This window comes from Thalassophryne amazonica, chromosome 10 (assembly GCF_902500255.1).
Source record: "Thalassophryne amazonica chromosome 10, fThaAma1.1, whole genome shotgun sequence".
Classification (NCBI taxonomy): domain Eukaryota; kingdom Metazoa; phylum Chordata; class Actinopteri; order Batrachoidiformes; family Batrachoididae; genus Thalassophryne; species Thalassophryne amazonica.
The window spans coordinates 83,963,974-83,988,778 of NC_047112.1; the positions used below are offsets into that span (position 1 = coordinate 83,963,974).

The following is a 24,805-nucleotide window of genomic DNA, read 5'->3' on the forward strand; positions in this document are numbered from 1 at the left end:
GAATGTCATGCAGTATCACAAAGCAGGTCATCCTTTAACATTCTGAAAACATGTATAAATATTTCATAATGTTCCTAATACCGGAAAATCTTTTGAGCCGAGTATCAGGATGCAAAATGAGAGCATGAACAAGAGAACACATGCACTGACCTTGTGAATCTGCTTTATGAGCACCTCCTTGAAAAGAAAGAGAAAATCTGAATGAGAGCTGCAAGATTTTGAAGTCACAACAAAATCTACAGCACAACAAAGGTCATCCTAAAAATACAGCAGCTGAGGTGATATCAAAGTGAAACTATTTCTAGATGCCAGTAATATCACAAAAGACTGAAACTCCTTTACCTTGAAAGCTAAAAAATAAAAACACTGTGCTAAAATAGTTTCTCAGCTGTCGTCCTTGATTAAATTCTGCGAAAATGCAATGACATAGATCAGAAACTGACACGTGCACACATACCTGAGAGACAGCGACTATATTGGTTGCATAGGGTGGCAAGTCATATTTGCACTCCCTACAGATTTTTTTGAGAGTGGAGACAGAAGAAACTGAAAGGTCAGGGTTCCCTAAAGCCTGCAGCACAAGGGGCAGGACACTGCTCAGCATCACAGGATGGTCTGCCAGCCATTCAGCCAGAGCACCTATTTAAAGATCAACAGATCTGTAGTGAGTATGACACTGAACAGAAATAAGTATTATGCTTGGTTTATTCTGCATGCTTTTTTTTTAAATTCTTGTTTTGCAAAGTGTGCTGGTATGTTACTGCAGCAAAGCCTAACAAATTCCAACAAAGCTCAAACTTGTTTTATTTTACCTATAGTAAACATGACTGTGTCAGCTAGCTGGATGTTGTTGATGGTGATTCTGGGGATAAGGCCTATCAGGCCCGGGATGACATCAGAATAATTCACATCTATCGTCTCTGCTATGGACTGGAAGCCGTACAACAAAGCTTCTGTGTGCTGGAGGGCAGAAAACACAGTTCACGTGACCATGATCACATAAAAACTTGGGCACTCAGTGCATTTTTCACACTGTCATTATGGGGTATTGTGTGTAGAATTTTGAGGGAAAAAAAATTTCATCCATTTTGGAATAAGACTGTAACATAAAAAAAATGTGGAAAAAGTGAAGTGCTGTGACTGCTTTCTGGAGAAACTGTACATAAATACAATTGTTTTCCAGTATGATCAAACTTGAAAGTTGAAACTGAGTGATACCTTCTGTTTGAAAGGAAATGATCTGAGAAAGTGTGAAAATACAGGAATGAAAGTAATTCATATTTTCTCTCTGATTTACAATGAGCAGATCTTTATATGACCATGTTTGCATCAACCCACCTGCCATGATGTAGGTTGTTCTGTGTTAGTCAAAAGCCTCCCTAGTTTGTCATAGAGGTTACTCAGCAGCTCTGCTCCCAGCATCTCATACACATACATGAGTGTATCTGAAATGTCCACCCTGCAGGAAACACATGCACACAGAGGAAGAGTCTCAGTTTTAGTCAACTTGTCAGGAAGGTTTTGTCCTCTCAGCTGTAAAATCAGTGTGATGCTATGACAGAAAAACACACATATTTGCTAAGCAAGAAACCTGTCAGTGAATCAGTGTTAAACACTATCAGTCTATCACTGAAAACTGCACAGCTGGGCATGCGCAATAGGAAGAGATAAGGTATGACACACACACACACACACACACACACACACACACACACACACACACACACACACACACACACACACACACACACACACACACACACACACACACACACACACACACACACACACACACACACCTATAGATCCGAAACTGCTCTTTCTCATCCGACGACCAGGATGCATACTCCTGGTCAGAAGGGAACTGAGCTTTATGCAGCAAAACGTCCACCAGCTGGAAATAAACGGGCCTGTAGACCTGCAGATACACCACCTGCTTGCCTGACTCAAATGACATGATTTCATCCTGAGGAATGCGGAAAAAGAAACCAAATAGTTAGGAGTGTACAACACAAAATTATGTAGGCACTTCTCAGACCAAAGCAGTTGCGTGGATTTCTATTAAATGAATATCAAATCATCATCATCATCTATATAATTCTCTAATTAATGCTCATGTCAACACAAAAAACAAATAAATGATGGAAGTTGATGATGAATAAATAACGTCATCACCATATTTCATGGCATCACACTGACTGATGGACAGGGTTTGAGTTGATGTGTTTATGGACAGCAATTATCTCATAACTTGTATGCCAAAACTAAACCCCAACTACAAGGATATTCAGAGTGCATTCCTGTGTGAACGCCGACACAGCACGTTTTGAAATGCTACAGGATGTTATTCTCCAGGCTCTGTCCTTTCCAATCACAAGGCATAGCTCACAGGGGTGGTCTACAGGTTCCTCAGGGCGAGGAACACTGTCTTCAGAGCCGGGGATGAGGTGGGCCTGAGGACAGCAAGGATCAACCTGTCATGTGGCATCAAAGAGGCCAACAGCCAGAACTTCAGGAGAATTACTCATCGCTTCAATGGCAGCAGAGACACTTGGAGTCTGTGGCAGCAAATACAAACTATCACAGACAACAAACCCACACAGCAGTCCTCCCACGTCTCCACCTCTCTGCTAAACGACCTGAATGTCTTCTTTGCTCGCTTTGAGACACACAACAGCACCCCGTGGACAGAAGACCTCACCCCCTCCTGGCAACCAGGTGCTGACACTGTCCCCAGTCAGCCTGAGGTGATCCCTTAGCAGGATCAACGTACGCAAACCTCTGGGTTATGACTGTGCTGAGGAGCTCACAGATGTCTTCACAGATATCTTCAACACCTCACTGAGTCAGGCCGTTGTCCCCATGTGCATCAAAGCCACCACCATCATTCCTGTCCCGAAGCAGTCGTCTCCGTCCTGTTTCAATGATGACCATCCGGTTGCACTCCCTCCCATCCTCATGAAGTGCTTCGAATGGTTAGTCACGCATCTTACCGAACCACCTCTCTGGACCCATTCCAGTTTGTATATCAGTCAAATCGCTCAACCGATGATGCCACCTCAGCTGTCATATGTCAGAATGCTGTTGATAGACTTCAGTCAACACAATCATCCCCCAGCAGCTGATTCACAAACTACACCGGCTCAGGCTCAACACCTCGCTATGTAACTGGTTGCTGGACTTCCTGACATGAAGACCTCAGACAGTACAGGTTGGCAGCAACACCTCCAGCACAATCACTGTAAACACAGGGTTTCCCCAGGATGTGTGCTGAGCCCCCTCCTTTTCATTCTGCTGACTCACTGACTGCACACTGTCACACAGCTCCAACCTCTTCATCAAGTTTGAGGATGACATGACTCATCATCAACGGAGACAAGACGACCTACAGGAGCGAGGTGAGCCGCTTGACCATGTTGTGCAAGGACAACAATCTCTCTCTCTGAACATGAAGAAGATGGAGATGCCGTGGATTTCACAAGAGCGCACACCCAGCAGACTCCACTGACCATCAATGGTGCTACTGTGGAGAGGGTGAGCAGCACCTGGTTCCTGGGTGTGAAAATCTCAGAAGACCTCTCCCGGACCAAGAACACCACATCACTGACCAGTAAAGCACAACAGCATCTCTGCTTCCTCCGCAAGCTGAGAAGATGCCAACGCTATTCAGATGCCTACAGAAGAACTCTATATGCATAGAGTCCTGTCTGTCTATACCTAGGACATTTCAAGTTAATTGTTGATTAGACATTAGACCATTCAGTCACCAGAGTAGCCCTGCCTCACTTCTATCCCCAGAGAAGTCACCAGTCTGGACCATCACGCATTACAGATGGACCTTATGTGTATCTCGGGAGTGGAACTGCTTCTGGGGAAAAACAAAGCCAAGCTAGCTTACCGCCACAAAGTATTTCTATGTGAGACTGAGTCATAACTGCCCCCCCCCCCACACTCCTAAAAAAATACATTAATATCACCAACTTTGTATATTTTGAACTAGTTTGTATGGCTGATGGAGAGATGAAAAGGGAAAATTACAGGATAAAAATAAAGGTGGCTGTTTTCCCTGGATGTAGTATGAGCATGTGCACTCGAGGTTCAGTTAAGATCTATTTGAAGGCCATACTTCTTGACTCACAAAAGATTTTGATGCACAAAACCTTTTGACTTGAGAACAGCACCTTTTGAACGGCAAATCAATCTGACTCACAAAACTTAAAAAATTATGGATTCACAATTTTATTTTTTCCACTTTAAAAAGACTACCTCTATTTTTGTTTTCCAAAGTGTATTTTTTTTTTTTTTGGCTTGGATTTTTGATTCCTTGCTTGGATTTTATTTATTTATTTATTGCTTGCATTTAAAAGACACAAAATTCACTCCATAGGCAGCAATAACTTGACAATCAAGCAATTACTTCGAACACTAATGAACTACATGAAGCAGTAGATTAACGGAGGGGGCTGTAGCGCTGTTTACCTGTAGCGTATACCAAAACGTGAGTGTGAGAGAGCTGGTAGTCTCGTTGACCGGATAGTGGCCAGGGATGCCTGTACAAAACATGATCATGTTGACTAAAGCCAGAAAACCCTGCCAGTGATCCACCTGCTCCAACAGAGTCCTAGAATGAAGCACGTGTGGAGTTGAAAAAGAGAGAGAAGGTGCGTTTTATCAGCTGTTCAGTGATGGCAGTACACAAATGTTCAACAGTAGAACCGCAATGAACATCTTCATTATCAAATACTTTGTCAGTTATTTTCTCAGTCAATAAATTAAAAAAAATATATCATGCCAAGATACTACTCACACACTTTGTTACTACAAATCTAGCGGTAACAAATACACACCTGGAGTGGTTCTCTCCCAGTGTGACAGCAATACGGCAGATGCCATGGCACGTCTCCATGTCGCCATTTTGTACAGCCTCCCTGAGCTGTTCCTGAAGAGCCAGCACTTGGGGAACCAGTTTCAGCAAAGTGTTCACATATCTGTAATTGACATACAGTTAAAAAGAAAAAATAATAAATGAGTGCAGTACAACAAGGCCTGAATAGAGAACAGCGACAGATTTGTCGATGCATTTATTGCTTTTTCTCATAGCAAATGTTTTTATTTCAAACCCATTCTGATCTTGCACACCCACCCTCAACCAAAAATATAGTAATAATGATGACAGTAAAGTCATCATCATCATCATTTACAAGGAAACCAGAAAATCTATTCAAATCTGATGTCAAGTGTTATTCTGTCTTCTTCCTGCTGTCTTAGCCATTTGATTCTTTCATACAGTCTTGTGGTGACACACACACAGGTATACGTGCCTCTGTAGAAGCACAGATGACACACAAAATCCCACTGACATCCTTGATGACAGCAAGTGAGGGGTGACATTTGCAGAGGAAGGATGTGTGTGTTTATGTGCACACACACACTATGTGCATAAATGAGTCTAAATGTCAGTGACATGTTATATGCATGTGTGAATCTTATAAATGTAAGATGTATTACGAATGTCCCACGAGGAATGCAAGAAAGGTGTTTTATCTTTGTGAGCAAGTTGACAAAGGCTGACATACGCTGGCTTAAGGTTGATGAATATTCATCAGTGACACAGCAGGAGCGAATGACTTCATCACAGATAATAAAAAAAAAAATAATAAAGGGAAAAGAAACCCGAACCATCAGCTATGATCCATTACACAGCTAGGACAGTGTGTGTACTTCCAACAAAGTCCTAAAAAACCTCATCTTAACAAATACATTCAAATATACTTCTGCATCTTTTATCAAAGCCTCTCCAAAATTACCTGCTGTTATTCTTTCCATTAAGGCTGAGGAAAACTGGTTCGTTATCAAAATTGCTCGCCTGTGTATACTATGTAATTTAGAAAAAGGTGAGCAGATTTCCACCAAACCTGGAAGGAACATTCCTTGGGTGAGTGTCTCCCAATGATTACCTTTTATGCAGATCAGTCAAAGGTTAATCTCCAAAAAGAAAAAAGAATAAAAAATATCTATACTTCCACAACCAACAGACCTAGAGAGGTGATCCACTATCATCCACAAAATATTTCCTGGATATCTGCAACCACTCATGCTAGATTAACAATGTCTGTCCTATTGGTGTTGCTGTAAGTATTCCTATTTCTTGAAATAATAACCAACATACTCTTCCAGTGCAGTACAGTGGTCCTCCTCTGTTAACCCTCTGGGGTCCGAGGGCATTTTTTGGACAGTTCACTTACCTGCCATAAATGTTTTATTACTGCTGTTAACAGCGCTCCCTGCATCTCACAATCAAGTTTTATGTCTCTTTTTTCAGGACAACCTGTACTTTCAAAATATATATGCTATAGTTCTGTTTTATAAGTGTATAAAGGTTTACAATCAGAAATAAAGGAAAAAGTAAAGCGGAAATAATTTTCCACACACATTTATACAAAACACACAGCAAACTATAATAAACAACTGTTTTGACACTTTATAAATGTAATTTGGGCTATTGCGTTTTGTTTGTCTTCATCTCAAAGAAATTTCTGTCTGCTATTACACAAAGGTCATATCACAAACTTCTGCTATGAAGTTCACTGTGTGTTTGGTCTCTCCTGCTCTGAAAGCAGCATTCACACTTCGAGGCTCATTCAGTTTGAGGAGCGCCCATTGATATGGTAAACAGTGCTTTACACCAGGGAGAGAGAGCTTGCCACAAGCTTATCCAGTAACATTCACAGGAAAACTAGTCGAGCAATCCTGATACTCACACACTGTTTGAGCATGTGAGATTGTATGAGAGGCTCTCCATTTGCTCACTTTCACTTTCGCTGTGCATAATGGCATAGGGCGCATTGGAGCAGCCAGGGGGCTATTCAAACAGGCCAACTAGTAACACATCACTCCTAAAAACAATCTTTGGTGTGTCACGTGAGGTGAATCTGCCCTACGATTGGACTGTGGAAAACCATGTGACGGTGAACCAATTCCGATTGGACACTCACACTGCTCACGTCATCACACAGCTTCTATAAGGAGTACAAAGATGGTGGATGGTGGCTCGAAAGTCCGCGGAGTTAACTTTTCAGCAAAAAAGTACGTTTCTATCTCATATCATTAAAAAGTTATTTATAATTTAGAAAAGCTTGGTCTCAGCCGTGGTATACGACGACATCGGCCTCAGAGGATTAAGGCCACCTGAACTGCAGATTAAAAGTGGCCACACAAGAGGGGTAGCCATTGTTGACGGGGAGACAAAATCCAGCATGTTTACAGTACAGTACTCGATAACATATTGCTACAAGCATGAAGTATGGGGGGGAATCACAGATTTATTGACTACGTACAGTCAGACATAAACTATCTCTTCCACTCAATCTAAGATCAAAATATCACACCACAAGAATTGTATCCTTTAAAGTTACAAAAATGATGAATCAAAACAAGATCAGTCCACAAAACAGTTAAGCGCATAGAATCTTTAACTTGCCTGGCAACATCTAATGCCTTGGAAACATCATCCATCAACCACCCAACATGGCATCATGTCCATCAAGACATGATGCCATGCTGTTTCTTCCTGTAGTGCGTCTTCAGCGTTTGTAAGAATGTTGCTAACCTGCGTTTCACTAAGACTGAAATCAACAGCTAACTTTTGGGAACCTTCTCCTTTCTCATTCAAACAAATGAGTTTCACCTTTTCTTCTAACGTTTTCCGGGATGCAGACATTTTGCCAACAAGAGCCATTTCTCTTTGTTCTGTTTTTTACTGGAGTAACCTCGGAAGCTCGCATTTGCAGGAGAGTTTTGACAAGACTTCTGTGGGAAAACCCAGTTGGGAACTTCCACAGAATAACCACTGTTGAGGGGATTTTCATGCTTTTGAGTGGGTTGCCGGCCACGTTTGAGGGGTGGCTTCTCTTGAGAGGTGAAATCAATAGAAAGACTGTTACTGGAGTAGAAATGTCGCAGTATATAAGGGGTGTCCTCTCCTGAGAGGGGAAACTAATGAGGGGGACCATTATAGTTTTGTGTGCGCACAGAGTATGCCACCCATCTTAGGCCTTTCATTTGCTTTGGATTAATCATGTTAATGCAACAGATCAACAGATTGAGTTCAAACTGTTGGCAGTAACAAAGAAAAATGACTTTATAAACAGAAACTGGCACTATATGAAAGAGTTCGTAGTAGGTTAAATGTGCATTTTACAGCAGTCCTGTGGTCCTGACATAGTATGTCTTCTGATTTCTCTCAGGCCCTCTTATGAGCCAGGGAACTAGAACCACAGTCCAACAATAGAAGCCAAAACTCAGACTCAGCAGCTCCTACTGACTCAGCCCTTTCTGGAGGCAGCAGCACTGCCCATTTCTCATGAGAATGAATCTGGCTGCCACTAATAAGCTTATACAGAAGTGTTTAACTACCAAATGTTAGGCTGTATGTGTACCTGTGAAAGCTGTGCAGAAACCGTCACTGAGCGACTGTGTGGCAAACTGCACTCATGCATTCAGGTGAGCATTAATTTTTAATCAGGAGCTTTGGAAATGCAGGTTGTGCACTCTCATCTCAGTAAGAAGGAACGTGCTGAGTATACAGGATTAAAATACCACAGTGGCACAAGGTGAAAATCTTGGTATTCCACTGAAATGTCACCAAACCTCTCTCAAACTCCCCGGTGTGCTCCATCTCCTTGCTGGCACCGTGCCCCCTCTCTTTCACACTTTGTGCCTCCATCCTGACTCCTCCTTTATTCTCTCCCTCCCTAATGTCCCTCTCCCCATCTAGATCCCCTATGCAATTACTGCAATACTCCGAGACAGCGGAAATAGGTTGCCTAGCAACAAGATACAGCTGGACCAATCGCATCCCACCCAAATGAGATGTATGTAATGTGTTTAAACATAGGGAGAGAAGAAGACACATGGAGGAGGACTTGGTGAGAGAAAAAAGAAACGGGGACAAAAGGAAAAAGCTGAAAGAATAAGATAAACAGAATCTGCTGGTGTACTAAGATGATGTGCCAGGACTTTTCAGAGAGGATGGACGAGGACAAAACTTAAGTGTCTGCCAGTCTAATGCATTCTCACTATTCACATTGTGCTGTCAAAAATATGGTGCCACATAAGACTGTACTAATAAGAGTCGAGAGTTTTGAGAAGACCTGAGAGATGCACACTGGCGAGCATAGCCATGACACAAGCATACAATCACTACGAATCCCAGCTCCCATTGATATTTTCTCTGCTGTGGATATCCAGCCGAGGACATTCTACCTGTTACTCTAACATCTGCAAGGCATCAGTTTGTCAGTAACACCCTCACAGAATCTTCCTTCATTTGTCAGCTGTAAAATAGTGCAGACGTATGAAGGATGAAGTATTTTACACCTCTCCATGCATCCTCTGAGATTTTTGTCTTAGCATCATCCCATCACCCCAACCGCTCTCCCTCAGGGGAGAGGTAATGTGTGCCTGCTATGTCTGAATCAGCCAGGGCATGATGACATCTCTCCCGAGCTCTGTAACCATAGCAACACCAGCCAACCGAGAAATGTTGCTCTCCTCCCCCTGGCCGTCAATTTACCCTGTATCACATCCTCCCTCCACCCTTCTTGCTGCCCTTTCAGATTCCGCTCTGTCCATTTATTGTGTCTCACTCTCCTTGTATTTGTGACAGCATCCCCATTTCTTTTTTTTTTTTAACCTTTGAAGGACTCACAGGCCTGCGAGTACATACAGGCACACATATGCTCACACCTTTGGGAGTCGGGCTGCGAGATGGCATTTACTATCGCCTCCACAGCGGTGTCAAAGAGCTCTGGGTCGGGCAGCGCACTGAAGCAGTCATGTACCAGGCCCTCGCTCTCGCTGAGGGGAACATCCAGCAGCACCCAGGACGACAGGCAGCGCAGCACGCGAGCTTTCACTGCTCCGGGACTGTCCGTCCTTTGCAGCAGTTGCTGCAACAAGGGGCACACTGAGCTCCACTCCCTGCCCAGGGCACCCCGCACCTACAGCGAAGATGACAACTCCTGTTAAAATTGCTGCAGAATATTCCTTTGCTCAATAAGTAATAACCAAAGAACCTCCATGAATACTGCAATAATACCATAATTACTAAAAGGCTGATATTCCTTCCCTCTGCAGAGGTGGAAAAAAGTGACAACAGACATACCTGTCCCTTTCGGTACTGTGGCAGGCGGCTGGTCTGGAACTCTTCAGGTAGGACAGTGAGCAGCTCCAACAATGCTAAGCAGCGTGCTCGGCCATCCACCCCTCCCCCCTCCTCCTGGAATACCTGTACCATCTCTGCCACCGCACTGGGCCACGCTTCAGGCATGGTATTAAGCGCCAACGAGGCAAGGGCTACACACAGCCGAGTAAGAACCATCTTGGAGCCGGAGGAGAAGCAAGCAATCTGAGAGAACAGCTGACTCTTCAGCGATTCATACTGGTCTGTGGGAATGTCCGACCAGTAGCGGGAGATCTTGGTGTGAAGTGCGCTGGCACCAAAGTACTGGATCTCAGGCACCTGCAGGAGAACATAAAGGTGTTTTTACAGTTAGCTTACTTGGAGCAGTTGCTGCAGGTCCTAGTGTTTTCCACCTAAATTAGGCTCACTGGAGCATATGTGAACACAGCGATTAGACTTGGATCCACATTGAAATAGGGCCAGTGGAAGGTAGTGGTCTCAGTCCAAATGTAAACAAACTGCGGTGCATTTCATTTTTTGGTGAGAATACAATCCAATCCAATGAACAAAGTATCTGACACATATTGGTTTCTATTTCATGTAGATCCAATACAGATGTGTTTTTTGTGGCTGACTGGTTAGGGTAAGGTGACAAATGAAAAAGACCACTTCAGTAGATCAAAGTCCTGAAGTTTCCACAATGACCTATACCCTGGAGTGTGCTTGAATGTGGCTTATATTTAAATTCTTTAACCTTTTACGAATTACATCCATGCAAAACCAAACTAAACGAAAGCTGCATGATGACACTATAGTCCCTGGTGTTTAGGACGGGGTACTGAACTTCGGTTCTTTTGTGGCACCAGCTGAAATGCTTTGGTAATACCGAGTATCAAAATATGCCTCGTCTTTTGGTGCCAAGTTTCAGTACCCAGAGGTTAATCACATGATCAAGACTTGACGATTCCCTTATGGGTCCTTCAGAGCGACTGCTGTGTTTGAGGGTGTTTGTCCGGAAACTGATCATTTCTCTATGTTGATTACAGACCCAGGGTTTCTGTATCGAAGTGAAGGTATCAGTATCGAAAATTTTTGATTGATACCCAGCCCTACTGGTACTGATCTAAGCAAATGGAATCGAGTAGCCTTTGGACCTTTACAGGGTTTGATTGCTTTATGGAGATAAAATCAAAATCTTAAAATTCAGAAAATTTTGGTAAAAAAAAAAAAAAAAGTATGGGCAAGATTGTCAATCTTGAAGTTTCCTTCTTTGTGCAGCTGAGAGCCTTGTGTGGCAGCTCCTGACATCAGTGTGTGAAAATAGGTTAATGTGAGGCATCACTTTGAAGACCTCTGAACTTCTGTTCTCAGATGGAAAAGCATTACCATTTTTTTTTAATACAGGATGTGTGTGTGTGTGTGTGTGTGTGTGTGTGTGTGTGTGTGTGTGTGTGTGTGTGTGTGTGTGTGTGTGTGTGTGTGTGTGTGTGTGTGTGTGTGTGTGTGTGTGTGTGTGTATATATACACGTACCTTGTCTGGGCTCAGAAGAGCCCAGCAGAACTGCCAGGCCTGAGGAGAAATCTGGGCCTGCATGAGCCATTTCTGGGCCAGATTCTTGTTGTCTATATTGGGATCATAGTACAACTGGTGAAGGGCCTAAAATAAGACAATAAATGAAAATAAAATGTTAGAACTAAATGAACTAGATATGTATGAGAAATTTCCCAAATTATACCCCCTTCCCCTTCCATACTAGTTGCCTGCATATATTATATACGAGGTCTGTTAGAAAAGTATCGGACCTTTTAATTTTGTTCAAAAACCATATGGATTTGAATCACATGTGATTGCATCAGACAAGCTTGAACTTTCGTGCGCATGCGTGAGTTTTTTCATGCCTGTTGGTTGCGTCATTCGCCTGTGAGCAGGCTTTGTGTGAGCACTGGTCCACCCCCTCGTCGTTTTATTATTGCGAATAAATGTCTGAACGATTTGGAGCTTTGCTGCATCAATTTTTTTCCAGAAACTGTGAGAGACCTCCAGGTGGACACCGTTCGGAAAATTAATATGGCTTTCAGGAATGATTTTATGGGGATTATACAGATTAAGGAGTGTTACTGCTGCTTTAAGGATGGCCCACAACTGCTGAGAGCGCGGTGCGCTCCCAGCGCCGATCGACATGCTCAGACCCCGCTGAAACAACCAGATCATTTCCAACGTGAAGGCTTTGTTGATCCGGGACCTCGTGTGACTTTCACAAAAAGGCAGGAGACGTGGACATCAGCACTTTTTCAGCACATTCCACTGTTACAGGAGTTTTTTTCATGGAAAGAAAAGCGGAGTAACAGTGGAATGTGCTCTTGTGATAACCAGAGAAACTGCACACGACGGTCCCGGCTCTACACAGCGATCCGTTTAGAAATGATGTGGTAGTTTCTGCCTCTCGATGTTGGCTCGGAACGCGGTGCACCGTGCGCCATTGTGGGCTGTCCTTAAAGCTGTAGTAACACTCCTTATTCTCTGTGAAGCCTGTAAAATTTTCACTGAAAGCCAGATAAATTTTTCGAATGGTTTCCAGCTGCCTGTCTCTAACGGTTTCTGAAAAAATTCTGATGGGAAAAAAAGCCCAAATCATTCCGCCATTTCCTCGCAATGAAACAACGACGAGAGGGGTGGAGCAGTGCTCACTCAAAGCCTGCCCACAGGCGAATGACGCAACCGACAGGCGTGGAAAAACTCACGCATGCGCACGAAGGTTCAAGCTTGGCTGACGTAAAAACATATGAATCAAATCCATATAGTTTTTGAAAAAAATAAAAAGGTACGATACTTTTATAACAGACCTCATATACCTAAATCATAGCCAGTGCAGGATTGTAATTTAAATGGAGTTTGAGATATTTCATATTCCTGCATATGTAGATAAATTGACTGCAAGTTGTCATAGTTGAGTTCGCATATTCAGAGCATATGTTTCAGGAATTGACCACATAATGTAGGTCAGTTGCACACTAAAATGAATAAAAATGCCACTATTAACTTTAATTTATTTTGTGCCTTAGAACTCTCCAACAGTGTCCATTTTTGTCAGGTTCCAGGCTTACATAAAATTAAATGTTACATAAATACGCTGTGCATGAAATATTGACTGTAACTGTTTTTTTTTTTCTTCCTTTGTTTGTGTGTAGTACTGAATCATTTACCAGCCAGGTCTTATGTAGTCTTGCCATCTTTTGCGATACAGTCTTCCTGCAAGTGGGTATTTGCCCTGTGTGGTTAGCTGGAATTTGATAGTCTGTTGCATTTGTACTCAGAGGTTGGAATTTCCCAGTTACGCTACCCCAGGAATGCCCTCTGAAGTCAGAATTCCTCCTCAGCAACTTGTACAAACCCCACATGCTCTGGGTTCACTTGTCCTTTTTGTGTCTAATTTCATAAATTGTGCACAAAGTACTGTCGTACTGTTGTCATGTTGCTGCAGATAAGCTGAAGCGAAGGATGGTGAGAACAGTCATAGTCAACCCACAGACCTGCTCCAAAGACCTACAACATGATCGTGCTGCAGATAGTGTCTCTGTGCATTGTTCCACTATACAGCACACTTTGCACAAAGAGATGCTGTAATGCAGAGGAAGCCTTTTCTGTGTCCACGCCACAAACAGAGTCGCTTGAGGTATGCTAAAGCACATTTGGACAACCCAGCAGCTGCATTTTGAAATAAGGTGCTGTGGACTGATGAAACTAAAATTGAGTTATTTGGACATAACAAGGGGCAGTATACAACAAAGGACACAGCATTCCAAGAAAAATGCTTGCTACCTACAGTAAAATTTGGAGGTGGTTCCATCATGATGTGGGGCTGTGTGGCCAGTGCAGGTACTGGGAATCTTGTTAAAGTTGAGGGTGACATGGATTCCAGTCAATATCAGCAGATTCTTGAGAACAATGTTCTGAATCAGTGACAAATTTGAAGTTACGCCGGGGCTGGATCTTTCAACAAGACAATGACCCTAAACACTGCTTAAAATCTACTAAGGTATTCATGCAGAGGAACAAGTACAACGCTCTGGAATGGTCATATTATTGAAAATCTGCGGTGTGATTTTAAGAGGTCTGTCCATGCTCGTAAACCAGCAAACCTGAGATGTTTTGTAAAGAAGAATGGTCCAAAATACCTTCAACAGGAATCAAGACTCTCATTAGAAGCTATAGGAAGAGTTTAGAGGCCAGTTATTTCTGCAAAAGGAGGATCTACTAAATACTGACGTATTTTTTCTGTTTGGGTTCCCAAATTTATGCACCTGCCTAATTCTGTTTAAACAATTATTGCACCCTTTCTGTAAATCCTATAAACTTCATTTCATTTCTCTAATATCAGTGTGTTTGTCTGCTATATGATATATTTAACTGAAATTGCTGATCCAAACAGCAAATGATTTATAAAGGAAAATCATGGAAATCATCAGGGGTGCCTAAACGTTTACATACAACTGTCGTCACATCTGGCACAAGTAAAAACAACAGATGGATCTGCGATAGAGAACTCATGATGCAAGTATACAGGGCTCCAATCATCGCTTGTCCCACTGTCAAATAGTCCCTTTGTGACTTTTATGCATGAAACACCTCCTTTAAAAGAACAGGTATTTTCACCATTTTCAGGCCTGGATGTGGTAAATGTGGGTTTGCTGTAACTTGATTTGCTCTATTCACACCAACCAGAAAGCTCTTGTACTTGTCCACTACTTGTGTGGTTGGTACTGAGTACAGTAACTTTCTTCCTATCTCCAGGGCCCAGACAATTAACAATTTTCCCATCTCTTTCCTCCTTGAAGCCTTCCATGCAGGGTGTCATGAGAGAAGAGTCTTGCAACTTTCCTTACCACTGTGGCAACGTCATCCTTTTGTCTATGCAGGAAATGCACCCTCTGTAGGCTCCTGACCTCTTCACAGTCAAAGTTTCTTATTTGGACTGATCAGAAGTAAAACTCCAATCCAGCTGTGGTTTGGTTCCGAAGCATTGTACCGATGAATGACATGAATGCACTGGCAGTGTGTCCTGTGCAAGTATCAGATCTGGACACTTTATCAACAAATACTCCACATTAGATGACTGATCAGGAGCAAAACAAAGACATTATGCATCTGTAGTGTGCGTGCAAGTGTGTGTGTGTGTGTGTGTGCACGTGTCTGTCTGTGCACACGAGCGTAGCTACACTTGACAGAAACGTGAATCTCAGAGACAAGCAGAGAAAAGAAAAACAGTCCATGGTTGGAACAGGGGGTTATCTTGAAAAAAAGGAGCATCTTTTTTCATTCACAAATGGGCAAAAAGCACACACAGCACATAATACACCTAAAAAACTGAACAAGGAAAGCAATGACCTGAAAACGGCACAGTTTGAAGTATCGCTCTGGGTCACTGGAGTAGTTTAATACAAGGAGAAGCAGAAGAAGCAAGCCAAAGAGAAATAAAGGAAAGGAACAGGGGGAGTGAATTAAACAGACACCTTTAATCCTGGCAAGTAAAACAAGAGATAAGCAGTAGCACTCTACAAGGAAAAGCCAGCTTTGCTCTTTGTCTTCCTCACTCACAAACACACGCTCACCAAGCTAAACCCAGTGACTGCCAGCCCTAAGTATTTGACAAGCGACACAGGAAGAAAATGTATTCAGTGAGCTTCTCATCCTCGTCTTTATCCCTGAAGCCTGCTCACTTCAGTTCCTTCCACAGCAGACTCTCATTTCTCTCTCCATTCACCTCCAAACCCTCACTGCTCCATCCTCGCCGTGTCTTCTTCTAAAGGTCCACATTTCATGACAATTTTTTTCACAACCGTTTAGGTTATGCAATGAGGGAGGATGAATAAATTACAAAGGGTGCGATGACGTAAGTAAAGCTGTAGAGAAAAAAATAAAATAAATGCAGCATCAATGCCAACAGGAAGCTGAGAGTCTCAGGTGGCATTCTCTCCCTGTCTCCTAACCAACACCGATTATATGTATATATGTCCACGAGGCTCTGAAAGAGGCATCTGCACAAACAGATGTGCAACCAGCTACAGGCACAGTTATGCACAGCAGGCTCAGCAATTTGGATCTCTTTGAAATATGGGACTAGCAATGAGCTTTTCAATTGCTCATTAGCTCAGTGAAATTTAACCCCCCTGTCACAATCAGCCACACTTTCACAACATTCGCAAAAAAACTGGGGGTATGCAGTAAAAACCTGTGCAAACCATCAAGAATGTAGTAGAAACTGTTAAGAGTGTGATGTATTCTCAATGGACATGGAGGATGGGGTCAAATGTATGGGAAAAAAATACCCAGCAAAGACATGGTTGAAACAGGACGTAAAAATAACTAAATAAGAAGATAGCATCATGCTGATGTATTAATGAAGAAATTAAACCTACTTCACTTCTGAACTAATTTCTCCAGCTTAAATCTGTTTTTTTCTGCAGCATCCAAAGTAGAGAAACATTTAGACTGAGTCTTAGCTCATCATCAGCCATTCAAAAGAAACATCGGGCAGGACACAAGAGTTTCAGCTTGTTGAATATGATTATATAAATGTTCATAACATAGCTTAAACAGCCAGTGGCGGCTCCAGAAGTCGGGCTGTTTTTTGTTTTTTTTGCTGGGTCCAGCATGATTATTTTGTTGACATTTTAAAGTAATATTCATGCTAATTTACACATATAGTACACAACAAATAGAGCAAACAATACCATTTGTTTTTTTAATACTTTGTAAAGAAATGCAAACATACAGTGCAGAGGTTAGCAGACAGCCTCCAAGAGCACATGAATATGACAAAAACCCAAATACAGTGGTCCCTCACTATAACGCGGTTCACCTTTCGTGGCCTCGCAGTTTCGCAGATTTTTTAGTCCAATTTGCATGCTTTATTTTTTTTTTTTTTGTTATCAAAAAAATAACATTATTATCCTCATCAAGCAGGCCGGTTGCGGCACCGTTCTGCGTGTCTGTTTATAAGAATCTTCTCGCCCAGAAGACAAAAAGAGTGCCAACAACTACCCATAACTGTGTTCTTCACTCGGAAAAAGACACCTACACCGAGGTGTCACTCAGTGGAAAAAGACGCGACAGCGGAGCCATGCCAGGACGAAGAGGCGCAATCAGAGGAACTGTGAAATACTGGTCAGTCACTATTAATAATTTCTTATGTGTCCAACCTCGTAGGTTGATCGTTAAAATTAAATTTGTTAGTTCTAAAAGCCATCATAATTATTTATAGGAAAACGTTCTATTTTTATTTCTCAAATAAATGTTTGGGCCTGAAAACAGGTTGGTCTTATTTTTCTACTAAGGTTTGAACTTTGAGAGTGTTTACACAGGAGAGGAAACTGAGAAAATGTTAATGCCTGTTTGAGAAAAGTGTATAAAGTGTGTAGTGAGGGGTTTTACAGCCTTAAAACATCTATAATAATTGTAAAAAATAACGCTGACTACTTCGCGGATTTCGCCTATTGCGGGTTATTTTTAGAATGTAACTCCCGCGATAAACGAGGGACCACTGTATTCAGAAATCACTGGTTACACTTGTTTGTAAGCAGATATGAAGTAGCTAATACAGATTTTGCCTATTATCTGAAAAAAAAATTGGGCCAGATTTCCTCAATTTTGCAATTGGGATGGGAAATCAGCAATGGGAAACCACTGTAAAATATAACAACATGGCAGACTTGATGAAAACTTTGCAAGTTATTTTGCAGTGTTTCTTTAAATTACCTCCTGAAAAAAAAAGTACAGTGGTGGTTCTCTGATGATCTCTTCACTATTCTGGTGAATGAGGCCATGATATGGGAGTTCAAAGCAGGAAAGAATCAACATATAATTGCAGGCCTCTTCTTAGACAATCCCAAACTGTGCATACCTGTGCATTAATGAGTCTGTTATTCATATATTTACTGTCCACATGCAACACTAAACCATTTTTATGTGTTCTACAGGTGATAAGAGATGGGAATAGATAACCGGCTCCAGTTGAGAAGCAGTTCCAAATATTTCAGTCCTCCAGAATCATATACCTCAGATGTTACCAATTCCTGTTTTCAATGTTGGCAGTATGCTTTTCTGACAGTCCTGTGCTGAAAGAAAATTCTAGCGTTAGCTTATGACATCAGACTTGATGTCAATCTCTGTGCAACAACACAGCGCAGAAGATAACAGAATATTTCCAGAGGAATCTTTCAAATGGTGAAACAGGCACCAATTTTGGCACAAATACTCCTTAGGCATTACTCTTTTAAAAAAAAAACGGACTGGTCACTTGAATTTTCAATAGGCAGGCCAGGTAGGGGTCAACTGAAGAATTACACTAGGGTTAAATTTTTTAAAAGCTCCAATCACACTGAAAACTATACACCGTTATTTGTCTGACTATAAAGATTTGATAAAGGTATACCGTAGTTTGGACAATCTGTGACTGAATTCTATGGAGTTATGGGGTAAACACAGCAAGATTGGTGACAAAGGTCAATTTCAGTTTGTACAGGGGTCAAAAGTTAAAGCTGTTCCAATTTTGATAAAAAGTGATGCAAATTATTGGTTGATTTAATAGGGTTTTAAAAAGGAATAGTTTGCACCATGTGGTGCTGCCTTGGTGTGTGCGTTGCTCTGCTCCACCTTCCTTCCTTTTTTTTCCAGGCACCATGCCACGGAGCTGATTACCGCACCTGTCTCCAATCATCTGCATCTGGTTATAAGCTCTGGTTCAGCCTTTCCACCTTCGCCAGTAACTCAGTATTCTCTATGTAGTACCTGGCCCCTCTACATTGTTTAGTAGACCTGTAGTTGTGTATGTTCAGCTTCCTGACCTGACCTTGTTCTTTGTCTTCTAGTGTTCCTGTTCCCCGTCAGCGGCCACCTGGTTCCAGTCTCTCGCCATCGCACCTGTTCTGGTCCAGTCTGTGTCTCCTGTCTCGGGTGTCTCCTGTACATTCTGTAACATCTTTCAAACCAATAAATTGTCAGTTTGCTTTTCATCTCAGCTCCCGGCATTTTGGGTCCTATTTCGGCTCAATCGACTCGACCGTTAACACACCATGTGTCATGCTTAATTATGTTACAGGGTAACATATGTCACATGTCACAGAATCTAATGGACATCGATATTGTTTGACCTTTACTTTGGAGACCAAACATTCAACAGTCAAAACTATTCCATTTATTAATCAAATAATTTGCACCACTTTTTAACAAAATTGGAGCAACTTTAACTTTGACTCCTGTACAAACTGAAATTGACCTTCGTCACCATTTTTGCTGTGTTTACCCCATAAGTCCATAACATTCAGTCATAGATAGTCTAAACTGTGCATTTTTGGTTTCTTTATGATCAGACAAATAATGTAGTATAGTTCCAATATGACTGGATTATATTTACATTTTGACTCCTGTGTAATTCTTAAATTGACCCCTACTTGGCCACCTATTGAAAATTCAAGTGACCAGTTGTTTTTTTCAAATGAGTAATGTCTAAGGAGTATGTGTGTCAATTTTGGTGAACAACTGTTAGTTATCTGTTCCACTAAGGTACAGCTGCACTGACCCCAAAAACGTGTATCGGCTAACATTTTTTCACACAGAAAATTGATCAGAAATTGGTAATTGATAAAGAATTACACTGACAAGTACAATCAATAATAGTGGTGATATATAAAATCTTATCAGTTCTCTTCCCAACTGGAAATCAGACATGACATGCTTTTAGCCACAGCACATGCTTTTTTTTTTTCATTCCATGTGGTGTGGTGTGCACACTGTTTTCTTGGTGTAAAGGCCTTTCAGTGACACCGCTGGGTGTGCCTTATGCTTTTGGTGAAACACATCCCACCTCAATAAAATCAAATCAAGCCAAATCCACAACACCACGGATTTGCCACGGGTCCTGGATGGCAACTACCCAGGAAGATTAGGTATTTGTCACTCGTATTGTGACAGAGTGTTATCTATGACCTTTTGGACATGTGGTGCATGGCTCTGTACATGATGCAGCACACAAGTGCCTCAGTTTTGAGGAACCCTATGGCTGGGAAAAGCCAATGGAAGACCATGTTTCACCTGGCTATAGTAGACAGTTCTCTGAGTGTGTCACACACTGTACACTGGGACTTCTTTGGCAGAGAGAACTGTGACAAAAGTGAGGCTCTGTCTAGCTTGTTGTCTTAAGCCCCATTTCCACCAATCCAGTATGCTATTTTGTGCATTTCCACATGCAGATTTAGAAATGGGTACCAAAATAACCAACCAGTACGTACCATTTTTTTCAGCACCTTTTGGCTGAGGTTCCAAAATAATGGACCGGTTACAAAAAGGAGGTGCTAACTCACTGCTATGCATTGATTGGCTCGACAGGAAAAAGCGAAATCTACAGTCATGCAAACAGTTCAGACTTTTTCAAATATTAAAACCATTCACACACTGAGTATATATAATGGCCCAGTCACACATCACACGACGACTCCTGAACGAAGGGAAAAAGTAAAAAAAAGTCATTATTCGTTGAGAAAAGGTGGACGAAAGAGCTTTATCACCGAACAGCCTGCGAAGCAAGAGCGCAAAAGGGACGAAAGAGGAAATTAACAAAACCGAAGCTAATGATCTCGACGCTTTAAATGAAACGTGCCTGGAGCCACAGATGGAGCAGTGTGTGTCTGCATCTCTGAGTTCCAGGACTCGTCGCTGGGACGGAGCACATAGCACCTGAATCCTGCAGAAACTGCAAACAGAAGCTGTGGAGATCTGTGTGCATGTCGGTGGACCACCTGCTTTGGTTCCTCATCCAAAACAAAAGAGGGATCATCTCCTTCATCATCAGAATCCACACTGTCTGAGGACATGCTGCATGCTCAGTCTTGCTCCAATTAAAAAAAAAAAACCCTCTGGTGTGCCGTGGTCACTGATCCATCACTGTATTATATTCTAAGCCATATATATTGATTTATACCAGAAAACTGTCAAAAGGGGGAATAAATATAAGTGTAAAGATGTTTGAATATATCAGAGCAGTAAATTGATCAGTGCGTGTGAACGCGCATTGACTCACATGTGCGGTTATTTCAACCAGCTGCAACTGATCCACAACGTGAATTCTGCCTTCCAGAAAAGCTCTTTATATAATGTTTTAAATTATCTACCCGCTGCGTTCAGGTACCATCGGAAAATACACAACTTTTTTGTTGTTTCAAATTCAGCAGTTGCTTGTGGCAAAATAATTAATTGTATCCACACAAAACCTGTTATGTTTCAGTCGGATTCATCATCACAGCCTGATGAAAACGTATCCACATAAAGCATCCTTATTTTGGAAAACTGCGTCGGAAAATACTTTAATTCCTTGTTGTGGCTGAAGAAACGCATCGTTTTAAAAGAAGTTCCTCTGTGTTTGTCTGCTCCTGGTGCGGTTCTCAGCCTGAACCAGAGGACTGATCCTGTGTCCCACAACAAGAAAATTGTTGTTGCTGTTCATTCGGCTGCTCCCAGTTTTTGTTAAGGGTCGCCACAGAGGATACAGCCAGATCCCCACTGGTAAATGGCACAAGTTTTACATCGGATGCCCTTCCTGACGCAACTCCAGGTTTACCTGGAGAAACACACACAGCTGCTGGTGTTCCAAAGAGGTCTCCCATCCAAGTACTAACCAGATCCTGCTCCACTTAGCTTCTGAGATCTGACGGGATCAGGCTTACACAGAGCAGACCGGCTGCACTTCCCACAACAAGAAAATTAACCTATTTTAAAAGTTGAAAGAGTCACAGCGCCCCATTTATTCACGCCAGCGTTTACCACAGACATTAACCGACGCTTCAGCATTCTGCATGCGTTGAAATTAAGTCCCATGATCCACCAAGACAAACATTTAATTAAATAAAATTACACGGCCTCACCCATGCCGTGTGGAAGGGGTGAGGCCGTGCCACAGCGTACGTGGGCTCAATATGTGTATGTCAGCATCTACATGCTCAGCCTTCCAAAGAAAAGAGTACTGCTGGCAGTGGAAAAACAAGCCAAGCCAGACCTAACCGTTTCAACCTGTACCATACCATGCCGTACCGACCTGGACCACTTGGTGGAAACGAGGCATTACAGACACGTAGTCAGTGCCATAAAGTCAATATGTGCTGCAGTTGTTCCTTGCTAACAGACAAATGAGAGAGTGCTCATTGACACCTGATTGATGCCTCACCTGTTTTTGACATCTAATGCGATCGTCTCATTAATGTTTTTAAAAACAGTCTCTCTTACTCAAGATCATGACACACATGCACCGCTTGGGAAATTAAATAACTGTAATTGTCTTTTAATCATTGCTTCACTGAACAAAAAAGTGTATGCATACTCCTAGCACCAATAGCTTTTAAGTGCAGCTGAGGCAAATAATTGTATCTGCAGATGGTGGTAACCTTGCGGCTCCACCTGAGGATGTGTGCTCTTGGCAGACACTGTCTACGATCATTAGCCTCCTTACACTCTGTTTCAGCTGGAGTAGGAAGGGAATAAGGTTGCATAGCAAAAACTGTTGGATTCAGCATCTGCTCTCTCTCAAAAAACAATGGATTTACTGTTGCTACTAATAGACGTGTGTACTCCCTCTGAAGCAGAGGAGAATAACTTTAATGTAAAAACATGCATCAAAAAAGGCAGTACATCAAATGTATATTACCATTTGAAATATGCAAGCCAGTGGCTACAGACTCAATATTCCTGGGAGAAGCAGCAAGTCACAAGAATACATGGGCAAAATGCTACGTACACCTCTCTGCAGCACGCCCCTCTGTAGTTTTTAGCACATGGCAAAAAATATTGTTAGCTGTGACAGAGAGGCTCTAAAACCTGAAACAGTAGGACTCATCTTTCTTGTGTGAAATTTGTAAGGAAAACCAGTGGCAGCTGATGAAAAATATTTTAGGTGGGACTATGTGTGCTACATTCAGTTTCTGTTGATATCATAATTAGGGGTGTCGGAAAAAAAAAATCGATTCACGTCCGAATTGCAATTCTAATTTATTATGATTCTGAATCGATCCAAAATGTCCAAGAATCGATTTTTAAAAAGCTTTTTTTTTTTTTTTTTTACATTGTCTTGCTTACTCGCTGTGTGTACTGGTTGTCAGGCAACGGCTTCCATACTGCAGCGTCCCTGCGAGGGGAGGGTCTGGCTTGCTTCAAACATTCGTGAGCTGCAGCTTAGTATGGCGGACGAAGAGCTAATTCAGCCAGCAATGTCTTTGCTGAAGGCAAATGTTTGGGCGCATTTTGGATTTTATTATTTGCTGCATAAGAAGGAGCTTGACATGACTTATGCAGTGTGCAAAATCTGCAAAATGAAAGTCAAGTACTTCGGAAACACTTCAAATCCGCAAGCCCACATGCTACGCCATCACCTGGAGCTAAAAGAAGCAGAGCAGCGGTCTCTACCGACTACTGACCAGCGCTTCGCTAAACTGCCAGCCAACTCTGAATGAGCAAAGCAGATAAGTAAACTAAGTAGAAAATAGTAAATAGAATCACTTGATTAACCTTGTAAAGCTGCATTTTCTTAAACATAAACATTTTTTAAGTAATATAACTACGAGGTCTATTAGAAAAGTATCCGACCTTATTATTTTTTTCAAAAACCATATGGATTTGAATCACGTGTGATTACATCAGACATGCTTGAACCCTCGTGGGCATGCGAGAGTTTTTTCACGCCTGTCGGTTACGTCATTCGCCTGTGGGCAGTCTTTGAGTGAGGAGTCGTCCACCCGCTCGTCGATTTTTTTCATTGTTTAGGAATGGCTCAGAGACTGTTGCTTTGTTTGATAAAAATTTTTTCAAAACTGTAAGGCACAACTGAGTGGACACCATTCAATAAATTCAGCTGGTTTTCGGTAAAAATTTTAACGGCTGATGAGAGATTTTGGTCTGGTAGTGTCGCTTTAAGGACAGTCCACGGCACCTGACGGCGATCTGCGCTTCGAGGCGGCAGCGTCTCGCCATTTCAAGTTGAAAACTTCCACATTTCAGGCTCTGTTGACGCAGTAAGTCGTCAGAGAACAGAGAACTTTCAGAAGAAGTCGGCATGAGGAGTTTATTCGGACATTCCATTGTTAACGGTCATTTTGTAATGAAAGAACGTGCGGGCAGAGTCGCATGTCGGGCTGGACCCGACCGCGGGGGGTCGCGGCAGGAAAAACACCTCCGTTGGAAATCTTAACGGGCAAGTTGGAACATGCCCAAGCTGTTAAACAATTTCTCAGTTACTCACTTGTTGAAAGCCATTAAAAGCCGCCTGAATTCTACAAATGGTTTTCAACACGGAGGTGTTTTTCCTGTCGCGGCGCACACAGATTTGCCGAGTCGTCACGGAAACGACTCGGCGAATTTGCGCGTACGTCTTTCATTAAAAAAATGTCCTTAAACAGTGGAATGTCCGCATAAATTCCTCATGCCGGCCTCTTCTGAATCTTCTCTGTTCTCTCACGATGTCCTGGGTGAATTAAGCCTTAAATTAGGATGTTTTCAGCTCGAAACAGGCCGACGACATCGCCTGGAAGCGCTGCAGGACGTCCCGCTCCGTGGGAAGTCCTTACACCGACAGAAACACCCCA

General features: G+C 42.3%; 1 protein-coding gene across 3 annotated transcripts in view; it reads right to left on the reverse strand.

The window, feature by feature from the left end:
- ipo13 (importin 13) overlaps window positions 1-24,805 on the reverse strand; it is a 67,771-nt gene that overhangs the window by 29,112 nt on the left and 13,854 nt on the right. For all 3 annotated transcript variants that reach the window (XR_004563166.1, XM_034180383.1, XM_034180384.1), the window contains exons 3-12: window positions 11,715-11,840; window positions 10,166-10,522; window positions 9,748-10,001; window positions 4,848-4,988; window positions 4,480-4,621; window positions 1,800-1,966; window positions 1,339-1,459; window positions 813-960; window positions 458-639; window positions 151-177 (exon numbers count right to left, since the gene is read on the reverse strand). Coding sequence is in view for 2 of the 3 variants with exons in the window: in XM_034180383.1 (XP_034036274.1) it covers window positions 151-177; window positions 458-639; window positions 813-960; window positions 1,339-1,459; window positions 1,800-1,966; window positions 4,480-4,621; window positions 4,848-4,988; window positions 9,748-10,001; window positions 10,166-10,522; window positions 11,715-11,840 (1,665 nt within the window). In the remaining variant the exon portion in view is untranslated. The remainder of the gene's footprint in view (window positions 1-150; window positions 178-457; window positions 640-812; window positions 961-1,338; window positions 1,460-1,799; window positions 1,967-4,479; window positions 4,622-4,847; window positions 4,989-9,747; window positions 10,002-10,165; window positions 10,523-11,714; window positions 11,841-24,805) is intronic.